The 23,730-nt window shown below is 41.7% G+C and overlaps 1 protein-coding gene across 1 annotated transcript in view; it reads right to left on the bottom strand.

Annotated features, from left to right (window-relative positions):
* The window catches only part of FRMD4A (FERM domain containing 4A), a 560,227-nt gene extending 538,233 nt beyond the window's left edge, over nt 1-21,994 (bottom strand). The window contains exon 1 of the mRNA XM_073229260.1: nt 21,889-21,994. Coding sequence (XP_073085361.1) covers nt 21,889-21,933 — 45 coding nt within the window. The 5' untranslated portion in view covers nt 21,934-21,994. The remainder of the gene's footprint in view (nt 1-21,888) is intronic.
* Nucleotides 21,995-23,730: the final 1,736 nt, after the last annotated feature.

Here is a 23,730-nt window from a genome sequence, read left to right as displayed (position 1 = left end):
AAAAAAACTGAAGGAACAAAATAGCAGCAGACTCACAGAACCCAACAATGGACTAACAGTTACCAAAGGGAAAGGGACTGGGGAGGATGGGTGGGAAGGGAGGGACAAGGGGGGAAAGAGGGCATTACGATTAGCAGACATAATGTAGGGGAACAGGGGCACGGTGAGGGTTGTACAACACAAAGAAGACAAGTAGTGATTCTACAGCATCTTACTACGCTGATGGACAGTAACTATAATGGAGTATGTGGTGGGGACTTGATGATAGGAGGAATCTAGTAACCGTAATGTCACTGATGTAATTGTAGATTAATGATACCAAAAAAAAAAATTCTGCCTGCGGGTTTGGTGCTTGGCAGTGGGAGAATCCTCTTTCACCACAAAGCATACTGGAGGTGCCAAATCAGAAATGCCTTAGAATGAATGGTCCCAGAAAAGCCTTTCACCAGTGACGGATGGAGAGCTGGTAAATCAATACCCCAGATGCCTCTCCTGTTAGGATAACTCTGAGGCAACCTCCACAATGTCTCCAAGAGTTTCCCAATTGAGTGGCAGATGTGCACAGTGGAAACTGCTTTGACAATGCCTCTTTTTCTGGCTGCCTTTCCTTCCTTTCATGCCTTACCTCTCCACTTCCCTACAAGTATTTCTTCAGATCATCTTCTTAATAAACAACCTGTGCTTGAATCCTTGCCTTAGGGTCTGTTTCTGGGGGAACCCAAATCAACATGGTGCTTCTTTCAGCTGATACTTGTTAACAGACATGCTTGGTCTTGGTTGGCATGAAAAATGCTAGTGAAAGATTTTTAGGTTTATGAAAATGCTCAAGAGAGTCTATGGTTTTTCCGTAACTAATCTGCCAAGTTCCACTATTTGCATTTCTTGAAAATATGCAGATGCCTAAAGGAGATTCATATGTCCCATACGCTCACTCTATTTATAAAAAAAACTTTTAGGGGGCATGCTGCATACAGGAAATGGCTGAAAAACAGCAAAGCAGTTTATATGTGTAAGTAAAATGGTTTGTATCTTTCCTGAATATAGCAATATAACACATATTAGAATCCACATACCTTTCATACCAAGGAAACAGCTTCATAGTGTTTAACATCAGTAATTAGGTAATACATTCAGTGATCATGGCAATCTCCAATGCCAGATGTTCTCTCTGCTCAGTTCTTCTTGGTGGTTAGCTGTATCATAAATATCTGGCTTCTAATTACTATATAGAAAATGAGATTATGGAAAGCAACTGTTATATGAGAAAGATGAAAGTTTCTCCTGAAAGGAATTATATACATGTTCTAAAGTTTAAGAGTGAAAGTTAGCCAAGTTCAAAATAGAAAAAGAAGAAAAGGACTGGGGAATTGTCTTTTGCTAACACTGGGAGGTTGTTAGCACTATCCAGTGGGAAAGCAAATGTTTACCCAAGAGACTGCACTAAAGGGGAGACAGAAATAGTGGCCAGTTAATGCTTCTGATGTAGCAAACAGCTGAGCAAACTGAGAAGACATTGGAGAGATCCAGTGTTCCATTTCAAGGTTATGGCCATTACAATAGCAGGAAGTAGTAACAGGCAAGCAATTCTGAATTTCTGGATGTAGGTACCCAGGGACAGAGGTTCTCTCTACCAGCCATCTGCTCATTTTCTCCATGGGAAAGAGTTAAAGGAGTCTGTTCTGATATTTCAATATAAATACATAATTTAAACCTATGCCCTGAAAGGGGAATGCACATGTTACAAAAAAGAAACAATGTAGAGGTAAAAACTCATTCCACATTTATTGGAGTCTTCTCTATTTAAGATGCAATCGTTAAATTTTTATTTTATATTTCTCCAGCTTTTGAAAAGGTAAAATGATTTGTCCATTATCCAAAACCCTCAATTTTACCTTGCACATCTGAAACTGAACCCAGAGCAACTTTGGTGTATTGACTGTGGGGGCACAGGGAGGGGGCACAGGGGAACCAGGGAAAACTGACAACATTTACAGAACTATAACCCCATACAGAAAAGAATGTTTGCTACCAATAAGACCCTACTCCTGTGACTAATGTAGAAGCCAGGAAAAACACAAAATAGTTGAAATGTGACCATGTTGGTAAAAGGCAAATGCTTTTGCTATTCACAAATTGATTCGTTCTTATTAGTCATTAATACTGTTTATCAATTACCTTTGATTCCTGGTTTCTGACTTCTGACACTTCACTTTGATATAACATTTGCATCAATTTGTCATTAAATATAAAATGCACTTTAGTAAAGCAAATTTGAACCCAAGGATGAATCAGAGACAATTATACAGAGAAGAAAAAAACCAACATCACAAAAAGGGGATGGGCCTTACATGGCTACATTAACCAGCAGTTACAGACTGAATGCTTGTGTCCCCAAAATTTATATGCTAAAGTCCCAACCCACAATATGACCATATTTAGAGACAGGGCTTTTACAGAAGTAATTAAGGTGAAATAAGGCCACAGGGTGGGGCCCTAATCTGATGGGATTAGTGTTTTGATAGGAGAAGGAAACCCTAACCCTCTCTCTCTCCTCCACAAGGCTGAGGACACAGTGAAAAGGTGGCCCTCTGCTGGTCAGGGAGAGGACTCTCACCAAGGACCAAATTGGTTGGCATCTTAATCTTGGATTTCTTGTCCCCAGAGCTATGACAAATAGTTTTGTCATTTATCATAGTTACTTCAACAACAACAAATGTCTGTTGTTAAAGCCCCCCGGCCTGTCGTATTTTGCTATAGCCACCCAAGTTGACTCCACCAATCAAGGAGAATGAACCTAAGTGAGAAATCACTCTCCCCAAAAACAAGCTATGAAAAGAAAAAGAGAATGAGCACATGACACCTCACACCTGCTCTGGCTTGAGATTGTTACTAGTGACATTTTACACCGTGCTTTCAACATCTCATCCTGAAGAACAAATGCCAAACCTCTGTTTCTTCTCCTTTTAATTCTACAGCTTCTAGACCCAGAATTACAAACCTATCCTCTGTCCCTCCCATTGTGGTGAGAAAATACCTCTCTTACCTGCTGCTCCTGTTTCTACAACTGCAGAAGAAAACCCAAAGGAAAGAAACAAAAGTGTTCCCTTCCCAGAGTGGCAGCCTGTATGACGGGCATCAACTCCACTGAGGTTCTTTCAGAAATGAAGAGAACGCATTGGGGAAACTCCTCAGACAGTTTTAGTTTAGCAACATTTATTTGCCTTCCCAAGTCCAAAGAAGATAAAGAATTAGTCTTAATGGAGCCTTACGTTACAGGCACACATTCTGGGCAAAAAAAAACAAACAAACATACTGGCCTTCAACTTAGAACCAACTCTATTCCTGGTTCCTACTTCTTGACTGGGGTCCTAATTCCAATTTCTCACTTCCCTTCTCCACAGGATTCATTAGGAAACATGGTTTGAAAGTCAGTGGCAAAATCTGTGTTGCAAAATATCTAAGGTGCATCAGACACAGTTTCTCCTTGCTCTTTGGAACAAAAAATAAAGGAAACACTGATTTTCAGTGCTCTGAAACTGAGCCTTTCAAACAAAGGAAGACTTGCTCAATGAAATTTCATTTTCTAATTATTTAGAATGCAGCCATTTTTGAATAGCATTGTAGTCTATTAATGAACAAATTGTACTACTGATTGGGGCCAACTGTAAACTCAAAGTTTCTCATCCAAATCCCTTTAATTGGACTTGAGTGTCACTCTTTTAGACTACTTTGGGAAGAGAAGGGAGAGAACATGCCAGGGATAGCTCACACAAAGAAAACCAACATCTCATCTTTGTTTCCCTTTCTCTGGCATAGATACTGACTAGCAGTTTATTTATTTTTTTTCTTAAGGAAAGTAGTGAGAATGTGAACAGCAGTCTGGATTTTTCCTGTTCTGTTACCATAATTAGAAAAGTAGGATAAAATTATGCAGGAGCAGATTGAGGGAAAAAAACAGCTCTGCTTTCATATAAAAGAGCGACCTCTCTTTTAAATTCAAAGGTTTTTCTCTTTCAACTCTGAATAGTTACTGTAGCTCTTTTAAGTCTATTTTCAACATGTACACTCTCTGAGAAGGTTTAAGCATTGATGGAAAGTGTGTTCATGACCATCGCCACCATTGTTAGGACAGATTGTCCTGATATACTGGTGTCTTCCTGGCAACAGACCACCACCCTCATTACAGGAGACTGACAAAATCAGGATAGGATTAAAGAAACCTGATAAATTGTTTTCACATACATTGAAAATGTGACCTACCAAATCATCCTCAGATCAATCACCCTACAAGACATCATCTGGAGGCCACACCCAATATGGGGAAGAAGTGTTGAAAACTTCATCCAATAGATATGCCCACTTTTTATAGGTATGGAAAGCTACTCGAGGATTTGGTACTGTTTCCTCTCTGACACCTGCCTTTCCTTCCATTCCTTTCATCCTTGAAAAAAAATGCCTTCAGCCAACTACATTCAAATCACAGTCAGTTCACAGACAAACACGAGGGTTCAGAGAATTTCTCAATGTAGGTGAATCTTGGGCCACCTGCAACACAATCATGTGGCGCAATTTTTAAGTCACTCTTGGAGCCACATCAGACTCAGAGAACTGGAATCTCAGAGGTGAAGGCCCTGAAGCTTGAGTTCCAGCGTAGATCCTGGGTTGTCTAAAGTTCTGAGAACCTCTGAGATAAATCAGAATCTCCTGTCATTAGGGCTTTGCAGAACAGGCACTTCAAACTCAAGCCACCCCGGCCCCTTCCTCCTGACTCTGAACCTAGGAAGTTTAACCACCTTTAACACTCAAGTTACCTAATGTCTTGCAGAAGTCCTGTGTTCATTCTCCAACTCACTGGCTTATTACTGTTTCCCCTCCATAGTAAAACTTCTCTGCTTAAGATTTTGTAGTGAATCCTCATTTGTTACCTAATTCAAGAACTCCACAGCTAGAAAAACTGATTTCTAGGCTGATTTCCTCCCTCTTTCCTATGCATCTAACTCCCTAGAATGACTGGCTGTGCTTCCAATGTGCCAGTGATGGCCCATGTCCTTCCCTTTGCTCTTGCTCAGCTCTGATGGGTGTCTCCCACCCCACCCCCACAGCCCAGACCCCCTGCTTCAACCCTACAAGGTGAACTCCAATGTGTCCTCAAGGTTCACCACCTCAGACGTCACCCTGACTCCCAACCAGCAGGGCTCTATTTTCATCTTTGAAGTCCCACAACACTTGGTTGATACCCCTCTTGGGCTCTCACCTTACCTGACCTTGTCCTCTTTCTCTATGTACTCAGCTTGACTGCACTGTACCTCCTTGAATAAAATCTCTCTTCATCAGCTTTTTACTGCCTCCAGCACCCAGCATGGGGTTTGAACTCAGTAGACCCTCAGTTAATACTTACTGGATTGTTTACTTCACCTTGCTCATGTATCTCCAAGGTCTGTGGTTCCTGGCTTTGAAATCCCCACGTCCGCCCATGCATCCATGCCCTACAGCCATATACCTGAGAACTGCCCGGCCACCTCACCCATTACGCCACTTTATTCTCCTCCCCTCAGTACTCCCAGGCTTTAGTTGAAGAAAGGTTTCTTGAATATCTATTCAGATTCTAGAAAACAGCTGTCTCATCCTCTAAAGCCTTAGCAAGTTCAGATAAACTCAAAAAGCTTCAGAAAGTAAGAAGGAAGGTATTTCTTATGTGGGATCCCAAAAGTCCACTTCAAAGTCACACTGCTGAGTGTGAGCCCAGAGCATGAGCTGTGTTGGTTCTGCAGGACCATTCGGCATACACTGCACATCTTCTTTCCCCTAAATACTCCTTCCAGTATATCACACTCACGTTCCGTATCCTGTATTAATCCTACTAAGCCCAGCCTTTTGTTACATGGCCCCACCCCACCATCCACACTGATTCGGCCCTCTCACGTGGCCTTAGTCAGGCCTTGCTTAGTTCCCTTTGCTCATGGCAAGCACACCTTGCTTCCCAGTGCTGTTTCATTTCTCCCGCCTGCCCTATGAAACCCAGTCAACACCCATCTGCCTCAAAGATCCCCTGACAGCAACCTCACAAGGCAACCTCTTTCTTCTGTGTACTCCTGAGACAGGGACTGTGGGTGTGGTCAGAGTAGGATGAGGCCTCCAGGAAAAGCAGGGTGGAATATTTACAGTCAGAGCAATGTAACAATGGGCAAAGAAACTCTGTGTTAAGCTTTATGCAAGGTCAAGGTCATACTAATTCTCTAGGGTAAAGATATAGACATCTTCAGTGAAATCAGTTCAAGGTCAAAAGGCCAGGAGCAACTTGGCCTGGAATGTTTGAGTGTTCTGCAAGGGTATCAGCATAACCCATGACTTCACTGTGAAGAGCCCTAGCAGACAGACAATAGCCCAGCCCACCTTGAGGACAGGGCAGGTGATGCAAGTCCACACCCCTAAGTTTTTCTCATGTTCTCAAAAAATCCTCAACTGCCTATAAAACCCCCTAGACAACACACCCCTTTGAACTCTCTTGTCCCCTCCTGGGGTGAGCCAGGAGCTCTGTCCTTTCACTTTATCTCTAAATAAAAGCCTGTACCTTATTCTCCCACCTTGAGTGTTTGTGAAGCTCATTCTTCAGCTTCGTGAACAAGAACCCCAGCATCATCGCGAGGCATGAACAGTTAAATTACACACTTTAGCCGGACTTAGATACTTTTTACTTGTTCTTTAATCATTTAAGTTTTATATGTTGACTTTTCCACCAGATTGTAAGGTCACTGAAGATAGGGGCCATGTCTTAACCATTTTTCTTGTATGTTACTCCTTAATTAAACAATTATCAGGACTCAATATATATTAATGAATTAAATCCCCATCTCATACATGCTTAGGAAAATGTAAAAGATGTTTCTTTGTGCTTTCTGTTAAAATTAGTTTAATATGTGAAAAGTGCAATAAACCACATTCTCAGTTTGAAAGTAAAAAAAGAAAAAAGAGGGGGAGCGATCAGAGGAAGGGAATAGAATTTGGGTATAATTCTTAGGATATAAAATTAAAAGGCCATCTGCCTTTGAGACGCAGCAGATGTGTAATTGATATTCACTGCTCATTTGCCACTTGAATTTTGCAGACATTTAAAGCTATAATTGTTTATACAGTAAGATTCTAAATACCCTTTGGAGAATAGTTCACTTTTTTCTATAGTCTTTATAATCTCTACCAGCAGATAAGAATTGGTTCTTATATTCCTAGAGCTTCAAATGTAGAGTTTTTAAAAACAAATTTGCATAGTGTCTTTCTGAAAGCAGTAGTGTGAAATATCTAGAAAAAAATTTTAATGATATACCCTTAATCCAGCATTGCCCATCTCAGAATATACCCTATGGCATACTTAAGCCACCTGCAGAAAGATGGATGAAAACAAATGTTCACTTCAGGACTATCTGTAATTGCAGTATATTGAAAATAGATTAATGTCCATCAATAAGGGATTGATTAAGTAAATTATAAGTCATTCATAAGTACAATATTATACAGCCTTTAAAAAGAATGAGGTAGCTCTGCAACAACTGCAACAAGGAAAGATGTTCCATATGTGTACAAAATGTCTAGAAGGATACCTAGGAACCTGAAGGATTAAGGAACTAGGGTGTGAGGCAGATAGATAGATCTATATAGATAGTATATACATAGATACTATTATATTATATACATATTATATTATAGATGGATAATGTAAAAGTATTTTTATTTTTAAAAACTAGCCAAAAACTTAAGGTGCAGAAAATACTATTAAAGTTGAAAAGATTTGGATTCAGGATTCAAATGGCTAATATCTATGAAGCTTTTAAAACATCTTCACCATATTGCCTGTCTATATAATCATAATGGAAAGTATAATACTTACTAAAAAGAGTGATTTTTCCCTCTCTTTTTGTTCAACAAATTCTGTCATTTAACTGTCATCCCTCAGATTTGGACTGGTGGCCAGACTGGTGTTCAGAGGCTATTGTCAGCAGATGAAGTAGCTTTGGGTTTGTACTATTAGCTCTTTCACACAGGGCACCTTCTTAGAACAATGGCTATATGTTAAATATTTTTATGTCTTGTGGTCCTACCCAGACTACTCCCTAAACATTCCATATGCCAAACAAAACACTCACCTATCTGTTCTGTTTACAAACCTATCTATATCCACACTTACCTTGAGCATATCCTTTTGGTTCCCTATACAACAGTCATTACTCTGAACCTTCCTCCCTCCTGGAAGAGCCTAGAAATACCAGCTACTGTCTTCCCCAGTAGTGGTCTCATGTGTTGCCCAAGGTTCTTCGTTGCAGACAACAAAATCCACCCAAATAAGTCTGAGAAGAAAGGCATGTATTACAGGGTATTTGGTAGTTTGAGAATATATGGGAAAACCAGATAACCATTCTGGTCACTCACCACAGAGCAAAGATTAATGCCAAAGGACACCTGGGTGGATTACAGCAGAGACTGCACAGTGTCCCTAGGCCACAAACTCTGACACTAGAGACCAAATACAACACCTCCACAAAAGCTGGTCCCAAAGAACCTAGCACTTTGCCATCTTGATTGCAAGAAAATTTGGCCTGTAACTGCCACTTCAAGTCACTCACTTCACTTCTCCAGGGCTGGTGCCATGAGCTAGCTTGCTAGAAGCCAGATGACAAATCTGCAGTTCTGCAGAACTCTAGCTGCAAGGGAGACTGGGACATGCATTTTTTAGATCCCCAGCCCCTAAACTTTAAAGAAGGGTTGTGAGAAGCGGCTGAGTTGAACCAATATTCAACCTATCACAAAAGTACAATTTTGGCCAACAAAAAATAAGAGGATGTGTTCTTGGGAGCTACTGGGAGGGGTTTTCCTCCTTGACAGAAATAGACACAAGGAGGGCTCTCATTTTTCTACCTCTTCTTTTCACTTTTAGACAAAGGAGTAAGGGACATATGCCTGGAGTTGCAGCAGCCATCCTGGAACTATGAGAAGAAGCATTACCAGCATTACCCCCAAGCCTCTTATACTTTTCATCTTTCCATCTCCGAGCCTCTCTCCTTGAGTCTATAGCAGTGCTCACAGTTTCCCCATCTCTGAAATACCTCCCTATTTTCCCCTCAGGCTACCATCCAGTATTTCTTCTTCCCACCTCCTATATTCTCCTTTCTGGGTTTACCTGCCCACCTCCCATTTGTTCTTCATTCACTCACAACCAGCCTTCTGATTTTATCACATTTATGAATTGTCTCACCATAAGGTCACCACTGCCATTGTCGCTGGCAAATTCAGGGAGTATTTTTCAGTTTATTTTCCTGAATATCTCTGCTACACTTGACAGCCTTAATCATCACTCCTTGTCTTTCTTGAAATGTGTTACTCTCTTGTCATCCAGGAGAGTTTGTGTTCCTTGACCTCCTCCACCTCTCTGATTTTCTTCTTTTGCCTCTTTTATGGGCTTTCCGTCCACTCCCTCTCCCTTCAAAGCCTTACCCACAATTCGTGGCCCCACCCAGTCTACACACCCTGGTGGATGTCATCCTCTCACATTCTAACCACCCCTTGAATACTGATGACTATAAATACGAATGTCCACTCCAGAAATCTTCCCCAACTTCATACACACACATCTAACCACAGCTAAGCACTACCACCAGAATGTCTCACAGGTCCCTGAGATGTACATGTCCAAAATGAAGGTATCAGTAGATCTGTTCTTCTCTTGTGATCTCTAGCTGCTTCCTCACCCAGCAAAGATCTGAGTCATCCTTGTCTCCTCACTCTGCCTCACACGTCCAGCTAAAATCTAATCTGTTGCTGAATTCACCTTACTGTTTCTTACTTTAAGTGTTTCTACAGCAATTTGTACACATTGTTGGCACAGTGACCTATGTAAATGTATACACTGTTGGCAGAGTGGCCTATACAAATGCAGCTATGATTAAATCACTATCTTGCCTAAAACCTCCCAAATGTCTTCCCTGGTCTACAGGCTATGACTCAAGCTCCTCAGTAGAGTAGAATCCTTCCTTACCATTCTAGCCTCATCCTCTACCTCTCCTGGTCATGGACTTTTACGCCAGCAATTCAAAATTCCTTGCCTTTCTCAAACGTATCCCACAACTGTGTGATTCTTCACTTCTGTCAATACTTTTAACTCTGCCTAAAACCCTTCCTCTAATTAATCGCCTGGTCTGAACCTTCAAGCTCAGATACTACGACTTTTAGATGCCTGTACTCATTCAGTGAATGTTTACTGGGTACTTACTATGTTCCTGGCACTGAGCTAAAGGCTGAAGAATCAATGACGAATGAGACATAGTTCCTGCTCTAAAGAAACTCATAGTCCACATACTGCCCTCCTTCTTCCCCCCAATTCTCCTGGGGGACTGAATGCCCTTTTTCTACAACAACAGTTGTAGATACTGTTGGCTATCTATTCAGCAAACACACCCACCTTCTTCTTTCCCTTTTATGAGGGATAGTGGGTATTGACCTTACTCCAAGCTCAGTGGTAGATACTGACACATCAAGGCAAGCATGGCAACTCCATGCCTCTTAGCTAGTGATGGTTCAGAATCCAGGCTTAAGCAAACTGGTGGTTGAGTTTCCCCTGGGGAAGGTAGATAACCTGAGATGCCCCTCTCAAAGAGTAAGGAAGAATTTATTATTCCTATTTAAAGGACAGACTTGTCTTCTCTCTGCCCCAGGCAGGACTTGTGTTGTGGGCAGCTGTCTTGTGAACATGTGAGGTTAGACCCCTCAAGACAGAGCAGAGCCAAAGAGTTAAAGGGAGTAGGGATGGCAGGCAGGTCACCATAGCCAGAGCTTGGAAATGGCTCAACCTCTGGACTTGAGATACAATCTAAAGAATCTCCCTATTTTAAAGCCAGCTTGAGCAGACATTTATTTTACTTATTAACGGGAGTCATTACAAACCACCCACCTCTGTCTCCCACTTTAATAGGTCATGAATCCATGCTTTCCCTCCATTCCCACTGGCCTAGCCTTAGTTGAAGTTCACTTTATCACTGGACTGGATGAGCTCCCTGTCTTTCTAATGAGGTCCCCTCAAGTCATTTTCAATCCATTCTCTATATTACCTCCAGAGGATATTTCTGCATCTCAACTCTGATCATGTCATTCCCTGTTTAAAATCATTAATGACTGTTAGTTGAATTCAAGATAAAGTTCAAACTCCTTACCATTCACTCAAAAGACAGTTTGTGTTGGCCCCTGTTCAGGATTTTGGCCTCATCTCCTCTGTTCCCTTCTGCCTTCCCCACCCCAAATGTCACATCATCACTAATATAAGCAACTCTCCTTTGCATCTGTGTGTGCTCTTACCTATGCCTAGAACTCCTGACAACCAGTGACCACCTCTAATCCTTCAAAATCCCCCAAAACAACAGTGCCACGAAGAGATCCCTTCTCTGTGCTCCTGTGCACTATTGCATATTGGTGATGGCTTTGTCATAATATTGATCGCATTGTGTTGGAATGGTTTGTCTTTGTTTACTGGCCTTTCCAACCAAACTCTAAATTTCTTGAGAGCAGGGACCAGGTGATATTTACACCTATGACTGCGACCCTCTGTAAATTTTTTTAAAAAGAGAAGGGAAGGGCAGGGAAGGAGAGGAAGGAAGGGAAATTTCAAATTTGGCCTGCCCTTGGTGCTTCATGCCTTTGGAGTATGTATTAAATAGGCTGCCTCATCCGGTAATCATGGGGAATGGAGAAGAAACAAATAGTTCTTAATACAGGTAATGTTCATGTTCCCAACTGTAGTAGCACATGGCAATAGTTGTAATGGCATAACGTAAAGCATTCCTGGACAATATGAATGACCAACTAGGTTAATGACCAAAGACCAAGCCTCAGGCCATGAACATAATTCCCATCTTCCCATCATTAATCCCTGGAAAATGACCTCAGCTATGTTCATTACAGCTCAATTATGCTCACACTCCCCAGGAGGAATAAAGGCATTTCAGTCCTAAATACCAGGATATCCCCCTTCTTTTTACCTTGACACATGGGCAATAAAGACACAAAACAAATGATTAGTCCAAACACTAAGCATGTGCAGGAAGCAACTTTATTAGCTCCTAATCATCAGTGGGAACCAAACCAGATGACGTTAGGGGTCACAGAGCAGGCAGATCAGGCCATTCCTCACAACTCATACATTCTCTGGTTGCTCTTTGAAGGCATAACATAGATGCACTAAACACATGTTACTCCCTGAATGTTTATAGTTTGGATGAAAATCCGAAAATTCAAAAGCAACTCTTCGCTAATAGGGAAACAAATAAATAATTGGTTTCTTCCAAAATCAACCCATCATTCAATCAATCAATAGTTGTGGAATGCTTCCATTGTGCAGAGTTCCATAGATAAGTTGTGAGTAACTGAAAAAGTGAAAGACCCTCAAGGATGATGAAGTTAAGTTCCATAGAATGAACATGCTGCGGTACTTTTAAACATGTCATAAAGTATATTGACAGCCTTTCTTCAAGAGGTGGGATCTATATACTATCCCTTTGAGTCCAGTCTTAGTGACTTGTCTGTAACCTAGAAAATACAGAAGCGAGCCTGTGTGATTCCTGAAGCCAGGTCATGAAGGTCACACTGCTCTGCCTTGTTAGCTCAGATACTCGGCTGTGGGCGCTGGGCTACCAGCTGAGCTGTTCAACTGCTCTGAGGCAGCCGTGTTGTGAGGAAACCCAGGCTATGCAGAGAGGCCCCAGGAAAGTGCTGCGGTCAATAAAACCAGCTGTGGTCCAGCTAACAGCAATACCCACTGCTGGACATGTGATGGAGATACCTCCAGGAGATCCCAGACTCCAGCTGTCACCAAGACTTCAATTCTCCCAGGCATTCTAGAGCAAAGACAAGCCATTCCCACTGTTGCCTGTTGGAACTCCTGACCCACAGAATTGGTAAGCATAATAAAATGGCTGTTTTAAGTCACAAAGTGTGTGGTAGTTGCTCTGCAGCAGTAGTAACTGGAACACACACACACACACACACACACACATGGCAGACACATCCAGCTGTACTGTGAAGTTTAGTGAGAGTTTTCACATGTATGTTCCTGGCTCAGCTGTGCCTACAGAAATCTGTAACAAAGTGCCATGTGTTGTACTTACTCAAATTCTTCCCAGAGCCTGCTCTAGTGCTAAACTGCTGGAAGTGATCAATCAATACTTTAATGCACTGAATTTATGGAGTACAGTGTAAGGTGCTGAGACCAGGGAAACAGCTTCAGGTCCTATAGCCTTTACCTTGATTGGAATGCCCTACTCCTAACTTTATATCATTGTTTTCTTCAGCCTAAATGCCAGCTCCTCAAAAGATGTCCTTGATTATCCTCTCTAAAGCTGTAATCCAAGCACTGTCTCCCATCATTATCTTTAATTCTCTCTAGGGTGCTTATCACTCCCTAGTATTTCTATGTATTTTCAGTGTGTTTATTTTTTCTCTCTCCTCAGGTGTGCTCAAGGACAGCAGTAGCCTCATGTGGCTTGTTCACCACTGTGTCGCTCACATTAAAACAGTATCCAAAGGAGAGTAGGTGCTCAATAAATATTAGTTAAATGAAGGGATGAGAAATATTCTATATTGTTGATGTGCTCTTATTCTATTAAGGAAAACAGGTACAGAAGTCAAATACCATATAGCAGAAGTGTATTAGTGAGTGAAATGACAGAAAAAAAATGTGTGTGTGTGTATATAACATATATACACACACACATATATATATGAATGAAATGAAGGAAAAAGCAAGGAAGAAGTAAAGAGCAATCCAGGTAGTGTAACGAGCACATTAAGAAGTGCACAGGTTGAGCCAGCCAGCATGGCGCCTGTGGGGGAAAGGAACAGTTGACGCTGCTAGAGTACGAGTTCCGAGGGGCGGTGGAGACAGCACTGGAACGTGAGGCTGGGCAAGCAGGCAGAGGCCAGAGCTAGAAACGGCTATATTGAAATGCTTGATTGCTTTGTACTGTATACAGATATCAAAATATAATGTTGTATACATGACACATATAATTTTATATACCAATTTTACCTTAATAAAAAAAAGAAGAAGAAAACCCAGAAGGCTTGAACCTTATTCTGTGTATAATCAGGTATAATCAGAAGATTTTAGACCTTCATTTTAGAAGATAATAGGAGGTCTGATCAGTAGAGAAATTAGGAGTTCATTTTATAAATATCACCCTTGACAATGTCCAGAGGACAGACGTAGTGAACAGCAACTAGAAGCAAGAAGGCCAGGTAAGCGACTCAGCAGGTATTCCAGGCATGAGAGATTACAGGCTTGAACAGAGGCAGGGGAAGAGAACTGGCCAGAGAGAGTAGATTAGAGAGAACTGGAGGCAGCAGAAGCCACAGGACCTGGAGATAACTAGGCAAGGCAGGTGAGGGAAAGGAAGGAGTCAAAGGGAATTCTTCGATGACAGGGAAAATGGTACCACCACTAGTGAAGGTAAGATATGTAGACTAGGAGAACAATCATAATTCCTCTTTGGGGTGAATTAAGTTTGAGGCACCTATGAGACAAGCAGGAGAATAAATCCGATAAGTATTTGAATTGATATTCAGGAGGAGCCTAGGGGCTAGGCCCCAGCCAGAGGCATGATTAGGGAGTCATCAGCACACAGATAAGAGTTAAAAACTATGGGCATGCAGGATGCTGCTTTGGGAGAGGAATTGGACCTACTGCTTAGAAAACTGCTTCTTCAGGTCTAGGCTGTGAGTCTAAGATTTCAACATCCAGGGTTATAAAGAGCACACATTGCTATGGAACATGAACTGTAGGCTAATGTTACCCTGACATTGGAATTTAATCTACTTGCTTAGTGTGTACCACACGGTCTTAGTCAAGTCTATTTCCAGGACCTCTGATTACAACCAGGCTAAATACCATATGTTCCATATGACTTCATAATTTGGCATAGAATTTAAGAGATATAGCTACCTGCAATAGTAGCATATGCTCTTCAAACCACTACTAAACTTCACAAAACAGCTGTTCAATTAATTTTTTGCAGAGACACACTAACAGCTGCCCAGTCTTGCGCAGCAGGCCTGGATGGCATGTATTTTGCATTGCAGAGAGAACATACTGCAGCCCATGTTTTAGTCATCTCTTCTCAGAGGGTAAGAAAATTTTGTTAGTTATTCAAGACAGGAGTGCAAATTTATATTTGTTTATAACTGGAATGGTTCACCTGACTCTGGGTGTATTTGTTTTTCTAAAATCATTGGCTGGTTGTCCAAGGTGGTCACTGATTGTCCAGAGACTGAGATACAAAAGAAGAGAATTAGGCATCTTTTTCTTCTAGACTGACTCTGGCTCATGCAGGAGTCCAATGAGATAAGTTTGTGCAGATGGTCATTTCATAAAATTTTAAGATAAAACAAGCAACTGCTAATATTGTGTACTTGTTAGGTCTCAGAACAAAGCTAGGTACTTAAATGCATATCTCCTTGAATTATCCCAAATCTTATGTGGTAGCTATTATTATCCCACTTTATAAATAGATGTTAGATATTCAATCTAGCATAAACTACTTAGACAGTTGGCCTGTTTCATTTATATATATTTTGAGGGAAACCAAATCTTTGATTTCGGCTTCACTGATGCTTTACTCCCAACTAGTTTTGTAGGAACCCTATAGTGGTATACAGGCTGCAAAGACTGTTGTAATGGACATCTACTGTGCTTTCCTTGCTAGCATCCATTCCTCCTTTCTGATAAGAGAGCTCTTTTCCTTTGGAACCTGCCCTCCCAACTCTATTTGATTTGCATGGAGTAAACCAACGGGCTCACCTCCTTTCTCCCCATAGGTCTAGACATAGAAACCAACCTGCTTGGTCAGACAACCTGTTGCTGGATGCATTTACTGGTCTGGGACAAGTCCATTATTCAGTGGGGTCAGACAGATGGTAATTGTTTAAGGAAAGACCTGCTCATTTATCTGGGCCCGCTAATTCTAAGGACAATAATCCCAGAGCTGCTGGGATAAGAATCTGCTAGACAATAAAGTTAACATAGCAAAGTAGAATTATGAAGTAGGGAGATGTAGAGTAACAGGGTCCCAATTCAGTCACCCAAAGTACTCAACCCAGCTTTTCCTGAAGTCATTTCATTCCTTGGACTTCCCAGTCACATCAGTCAATACATTTCCCTCTTTGCTAATGCTAGTTGGACTTGATCTCTGATACTTAGAATCAGAGGGACATGAAATTATTTTAAAATATATTTAGCAAAAAATTATATGAGAAAGGTAGTTTAACTGTAATTGATTTCATGCTCTGATAAATTTGTACATTAAACATTAACTACAAAAATTATTAATACCAAGATTTCAGATATACCTATTAGAAAACTGTACCTTAGCAGGTAAGTAATTGAGTTCAAGAAGGATTTTGAACTACTGACTTAGGATTTACATCCACTGACTTAGATGTATCAATGACATGAACATTTCCCAGAGACGTTTTTGACAATTATTCTACCTTAAAATAAACCAGGAAGATAACTGATACTAAGAATCAGTCCTACCCATAGACCTGAATATCCAGGGCCGCTGCTGTGGGGCTCATACTTAGATGGCTCCACTCTGTACAGCGTTTCAGATGGTTATACTCTGTATTACCACATAATAACCATTCTTTAAATTTCTGTAAGGGTGGTCAATATCACATTTTCAAACCTATGAGTTAGCCATTATGGAAAACTGGTTTATATCTCAATCTCATCACAAATCACTCAGCCATTTAACTTCTCTAGAGCTCACCTTCATTATGTAATGGATAAAGATATAGTACCTGTCCTGACAACAGACACAAAAGTATTCTGAAAAACAAGTATTATTATTATTAACTCAGGAGCAAATTTCCTCAAGACAGAATTCAATTATATCTTATGCCTTTTGCCAATTGGGATCTGGAGCAAATCCATGGTCTTATTAGAAACTCTGGGTAGAGACCCATTACAGGTCAAATTTAGAGGAAAATTTGGTTACAGTAATAGAGATAGGACATCAGCCAGATCCCCTACCTGCCTCTCTGAACATGTGACCCTCTGCCACATATAGGAACTCCATCCAAACCAGTCTACTTTCTATCTCCCAAACACAATCTAGATGCCATTCTAATTCAATCATTCTCCTCATCTCAAATTCACTCTCGTAATTTATTCATCCCTCAACATATTACCTAAATTTGAATCAGCCCCTATAGTCTGACAAGCAGGCTTTGAATTCAGAGCACCCCAGGGCTCACCTGATGATGGGTATGCACTGTCTTTTTACAGCTCTTATGTGAGTCTCTGAAGTTATCCTACAAATCCTTTGTGGTTATAGTTTCCATGTGTCTCTGTCTTGCCTTTCCAACGAAGAGTGTAGGTTCACTAAAGCCAATGACTGGCTTGTATTCTTCCTGTCCAGAGTAGATACTCAGCAAGTATTTGTTCGTTAATGAAGAAGAAAAATTTCCAAAAATGGAAAATAGCTGAGGAAAGAAGAACCTATAATATAATGAAACTGAAAAGATAAAGTTTTAGAAGAGCAGGTTTTTAATTAGAATCTATTCAAAAAAGACCAGGGAGCTAGTCTAGTCAAGAGATTCCCAGAAATCTGAAATCAAATTTGTGGAGTGGAAAGAACCTTTGGGATAATCTAATTAACATCCTTCACTTATTGAGAATAATCAATCACTAACTTCTCTGACTTATGAATTTGTTTTTATATACTTATTTTACTATTGTAAAACATGACTGAGCAATTTCTTAAAATCAGAATCCAAGAGAAAAGGACCTTCAAAACATGACAAGTCTTGTATGGATATAAAAATATTTCTTCTTGCTAGAGTCAAACCAGATGTCTTGAGCCACACATGTGCTATTACTTCTTTTTTTTAATTTCAACATGAAGAATAAAGATAAACAGGAATATAGGATTACCACCTAGAAATGAGGAAATGAAGAATGGCTCAGAGGTAAGCACCTTAGAGGGGCTGAGTCCAAAGGGGATAAAGAGGTACAAACTTCCAGTTATAAAATAAGTAAGTCATGAGGATGAAAAATACAGTATAGGGAATACAATCAATAATATTGTAACAACTCTGTATGGTGACAGATAACTATACTTATTGTGGTGAGCATTTGATGTACATAATTGTCAAATTACTGAGTTGTACACATGAAATCAATATTTTGTGTGTCAACTATTTTTCAATAAGGAAGGAGAAAGGGAAGGAGGGAAAGACAGAGGGAGAGAAAGAAGCCAAATGTTCATCATTTGAAACAAAACAAAGCGTTAGGAGATCTTGGATGTTAAGTTCTTGAGCTTTGATACAGTATCAGAGGAAACATTGGCTAAGAGAGGACCTTGCTTTTGAGACTTTCCCCTATGAATTTCAGTTCCATTGACAGGCCACCAATTTCTGATCATCAAAAATTTTTTGTCTTAGAAATAGGTTTTTGAGGGGATTAAATGAGATAATGTGTGTAAAGACCTTGTTTGCAAAACTGCATAATTTTCATTATTACCTAGCCAGCTAATTTACATTAAATACCATTTAAAGCTAGCTGTCTGAACTTTCAGAATCTAAGGGTCAAAATGTCAGAATATCACCCTCTGTAGCCCCTTGGTTATGCATATCTATCCTGTCATTAAAGAAATGATCAATGAATCCCTGGCTCTGGCAGGTTTCAGCCCTTCAAGCATTCCCCAGCCCCACATGACTTCAGTAAATGACGCATAGCCAGGAGCTTCCTGCTCTTCAATTAGTTCTATCAGGCTGGAGGTTCCCAACAGTGTGCTGGACACAGCAGTATCTTTTCTTCAAAGATGGTGGAGGTGGGCTTTTCCAATGGCATGTGATGCAGTCTCCACCAACCCCGTCCTCTCTCTGCATCCATCCTCCCTTGGTTGTCTGGGGGCTCCTCATGCATGGGCACTCATAACTCCCCATGCTAACTCCCTAGAGAAGCAGTCAGTGACATTCATCTGCCTCAAGGCACTCAGTATATCCTTACAACTCAGGACCCCTCCCAGATGCCTCAACCCAGCACCAACTTGGAAAGGCACCTCAGGTACTTTTCAAAGGTTACCTGCTCCTATCCAACAGAATAAATCAGGTAGGACTCTGATCATTCATTCCAGCAGATAATATAACACACACTTGGCCTGGCATAACAACCATATGCATAGAAACAAATTTCACCAGTTAAAAGCAACATTGTTTATCTAAGGATGCAAGTAAGACATAATGCTGAATAAAGCATTGGAATTGCCTGTCAGGGAGCTATGTTCTAGACACCGTCATCAGAGGTCATAAATTATGTTCACCAGAGCTTGAAAGGGAACCTAGAGATGAATATGACCCCCTCAGTTAGCAAATAATGCAACAAAGACACAGAGAAAGTAAGCAACATACCTGATCACCCTGGGAGTGGCAAAGCTGGGAACAGAGCACTGGGTCTCCAACTCCAGACTCTGTGGTTGCTTCCATAACCAAATAAACATGCCCCTGCCCTGAATTTAGAGTCTGCACTGAATATAATTTCTGGCTGCCTTCTTATCCAAAAGCAAGGAGTGTGGTCAAATGCTCACCCCCTGCACCCTGCAGCCCAGTAACAATAGCACAGGGTCAGAATTGCAATCAGGCAATCTGATACTGACCTCCCAGCAAACTGGGTGCTCGTGAGTTACCACTCTTGCTTATGTCATGCTACTTGTCAGTCAGCAGGCATTCCATAAATACCGAGAACTGATTGGCTGATGGATTAGCTAATAAATAATAATGTTTATAACTTCCTTCCTGAACTCACAGCCAAAGCACCTCTGCTAAATGGCTTCTTTCTCTTCTTTCTTTCCTCCTCAACTTACTTATAAATTTTGAGAGTCACTGTGCAATAGATCAGAGAAGCAATTACTTTGGGGTTTAGTATTAAAAATGAAAAAAGCAATGAAATCCATAGGGGAAAATTCCCTTGAACCAGTCATGAACCAGAAACCATGCACTGCCTCTGATTTCACACGGTGCTCCAGGGATCTTTGATCTAATGGTCCATCACTGTGTCAAGAGCATTTCCACCAGCCTCCTAGAGAGACAGACACACAATCCTTTAATCCAGGAAGGAGGTGAGCACTAGTGAGAGCTCTGAGGGCAGAAGCCACTGACAAATGGAGGATGAAGTCAGCTGCAGAGACCTCCGGGGCATCATCCATAAAATGTGGGAGCCCCAGGAAAGGGAGAACCAGAGTGTGTGTGTGGGTGGGGGGGGGACAAGCAGCTCTACCAGGATGCTGAGCTGCATTCCATTTGGGTAGTGAGGATCTATCCTTAGGGCTCCCAGTAAAACAGACACATATCCAAGTATTCAGAAGCATGGGTGAGAATTCAGAGCAGAAATCTGGGAGCAAGCAGGCCCAGCTCTCCCTGAGGCTATTTTTCCAGACAAGTAAGAAACTATATATACATAATGCAGGATTTATTTCTATTAAACAGTATTAGATCATATGCACCTGCATACCTGTGAGTGAACATATGCGCCAACAGATTTCTTTGCACATAATCCAGACTCCTAGTTTCCTGGGAGTCTCCTGGTCCTCATAGATACTGCCACTTCAATGCCTGCCACAGTCACAAATACTCAGAGCCTTTACCATTCACTATGTCACCACAGGTAGACAATGGAGGACAAAGTATCACAAGATAATAGAATCAGTGAGGAAAGAAAGATGAGTAAAGGGTAATTTCTCTGGAAAACAATGTTCATTCTTTCTAATGCTTCTCCCCTAGTGAAATCAGAAGCCAGCAGAGAGGCCCATTTCAAATGCTTCTGTGGCCTGAGTGACATTTGGAGTAGCAGAGACCCAAGGTATTTGTCCCTTTTAGCTTGACCTGGCTTGCCACCCAGGAGACAGGCTCCCCACTGGCTCCTTTTCCAAGTGTCCTTAATAAACTCATCAGGCCTCACAAAGCTGCATTTCCCCTTCTCAGTCAGAAAACATAGGTCAATATACACAGCAGGAGCACTTAGGCTTTGTTCATGAAATCTCCTGTGTAACCGTTAGAGACATTCACACACCAAGGCTGGGGGCTACTTCCGGCATCACTACCCTGGCATATGGGCCACTGGGTGAGGAAGAGGGAGGAACAGCATGACAGCAGAAACAAGCTCTGAACCTAGTGTCACACAAGAAGTCAATCAGGTTAAAACAAGGCAATGCCCCTGTCCTTGTTCGCTTAAATATGAGAAAAGCAGAGCCTTCTTAACATGGAGATAGAAGAGTGGCTTAAAGTAGGTCAGTGGTCCGCACACAGACAAATGCCTGGGCAAGGCCTGAGAGTGTCTCCCTAGCATTGTAGTTGGGAGATGCTACAAGAGGCCACAGACAACCTGCTCGGCAGTTTCTATGGGGAAATCTGAGCAGACAGTGGGCACCCAGAGAGAAGATCCTAGTCAACTGCCCTGTGGGCAAAAAATTTCAGTTGCCATGAGAAGATATAAACAAACAACATGATTACCTCGATTTAGATGCAAAAGGCAGGAAAGGATGCTGCGACAGCCAGGCGGAAGCATTGGTGGGAATCTATTTCCAGGGGCTCTTACCACCTGTTTGCAAGCACATCTCTCAAAATAGCATTAAGCAACAAGTTTCTAAAATGGAAAATCTAGTACTTCTTTTTCCCTAGGAGTGCTTTGTCATGGCTGATACTCTTACCCAAACAATCATTTCAAAAGAGCCTGTGGGATAAAGCAGAGCGATTTTTAGCAGGTCTGCAGCTACTGCAGCAGCAGCCCACATGGTGATGCGATGCAGGAGGGAGAGGCTGGCGCTAGGCGCTGCGGGCCCCACCTCCCCCGGCACTCACCATCAGCAGGCTGAGAGCAGAGTCCGGCACCAGCTGCACGGCCATGGTCTCCGATTCCCATGCACAGCGCTCCTGCACTGTCAGGCCGGCTGGGCCCTGGGGGACAGTGAAGCATCCACAGATACCTACGGCAAACCAGCCAGAAATTCGGTCTCAGGGCGCAAAAGGCTCAAGATGACATCAGGCAGCATTTCACGGGGGTGGGGGTGGGGGGTCAGGGGAATGTTGGGAAGAAGGGGTGGGAACAGTGCTTAGGGAGTAAAAAAAGAAGGAAAAGAGGAAGCTGCAGGTTATTTAAAGGTGAGCCCTCCCTGGCTTCACTGAGCTGCACAAGCACAGAAATCACATCAAACACAAACATAAAAGCTTAGAACACAGAATCTGCAACTGCTACCTTTGCCTAGGCAGCAGCTCTTCTTTTAACTGACAATTAAAATAAAACATTCCCTATTACAGATGAATCAACCAACCCGAACAACCCCAAACCATCACCCCCTCTGCATCTCAGCAATTCTACTGCATAAATACGCTGAATGTCACAGCCTACCGCTTGCAATCTGGTCAGTGTCTTCTTTCCTGAAGAAAGGTGTGTCCCTTTTGCAAAATCAGGTGTCTGGGAGCGAGGGGGCTGAGCCTGACCACAAGCACCAGGCAGTCACTGGAGATCAGCAAATGCCCTCTTCATAACCAAGTAGGAAGTCAGCTATGAAATGACCTCGCCCACCACCCCCAAATCTACTTTACCTCCCCAAGTGGACTGGCAAGCTTAGTTCCCTATGAGGCTAACATACTTACAAGGAACATGTAATTACACTGCCTGTTCTGTTAGCGTTCTGAGCTCCCAGCCTGTACCACATGTACGCAGCAGACAGGCACCCTCTACCTCTCTCCCTCCCTTCCTCCCTCCCTTCCTCCCTCCCTTCCCTTCCCTCCCATCTCTCCACCAGGCAGCTTGTTAGGAATTTTGAAGAAGCCTCTCTAGCTCAAGGAGGCATAGAGGCTAACTTGTAGCAAGGGATACTGCTTAAGACAAAAAGGCAAAGTAGCCTTGAAAATCATATCATGCAGCATTCTCCTTGGGAGATGTCATTGGAAAAAAAAGAAGGAAGCCTGCCCTTCTTACATAATGAGTGGCTTCCCAGAGTCAAAGCTTTAGGAACATTAAAACATCTTTTTTTAGGAGCACTGCCCGCCTTATGTCTTCTTAGGGAGTCCACTTATTCAACTAAACACAGCAATTACCAATACTTCTGGTAGTAGTTTTTCATGTTCTTTTCTAATTCTCACCTGTTGTAATGACTCCAAAAATTCCATGAAATTAACTGGACAATGTGAAATACAGGAATACAGAAACCAACTTTCTAAGTAAGAAACTAGGGGGAAGAAATCAATAGCCTTTAAGTGTTCCTATGGTCAAGTAGAGCTGTTGTCCTGCATAACTGATGCTTTTAAAATGTTTATTTGATCATCACAGTGCTTGGCACAAAGTAAGTGCTCAAAAAATGTTCAATGAATGAGGAGATTCCTCTCTCATTGTTTATCCAATGGTGGCCCAATGGGGTTGAATCATTACTCCATGTTGTCTGATTGGACTCTAATGCCCTTGACCTCAGAAACCTCTGAGAATCACTTCCTACTATTAGGGTCTTGGAGATTCAAACATGATAAGTCATGTGAGTGTGGCCTCATACTGAGCTGTCAGAGTATTCTGGACCTGGACCATAAAAAAATTAAATATTATTATTATTATTATTATATTTAAGGAATGCATCTACAGTGTTACCTTGACCTTGCAGACAAGTTTCTAAGTGTATTCAATTGATATTTGCTGAGCCTGTGTGC

Source organism: Manis javanica, chromosome 2 (assembly GCF_040802235.1).
Source record: "Manis javanica isolate MJ-LG chromosome 2, MJ_LKY, whole genome shotgun sequence".
NCBI lineage: Eukaryota > Metazoa > Chordata > Mammalia > Pholidota > Manidae > Manis > Manis javanica.
The sequence above is the reverse complement of the archived record's forward strand: the minus strand, read 5'-3'. Positions and strand labels throughout refer to the sequence as shown.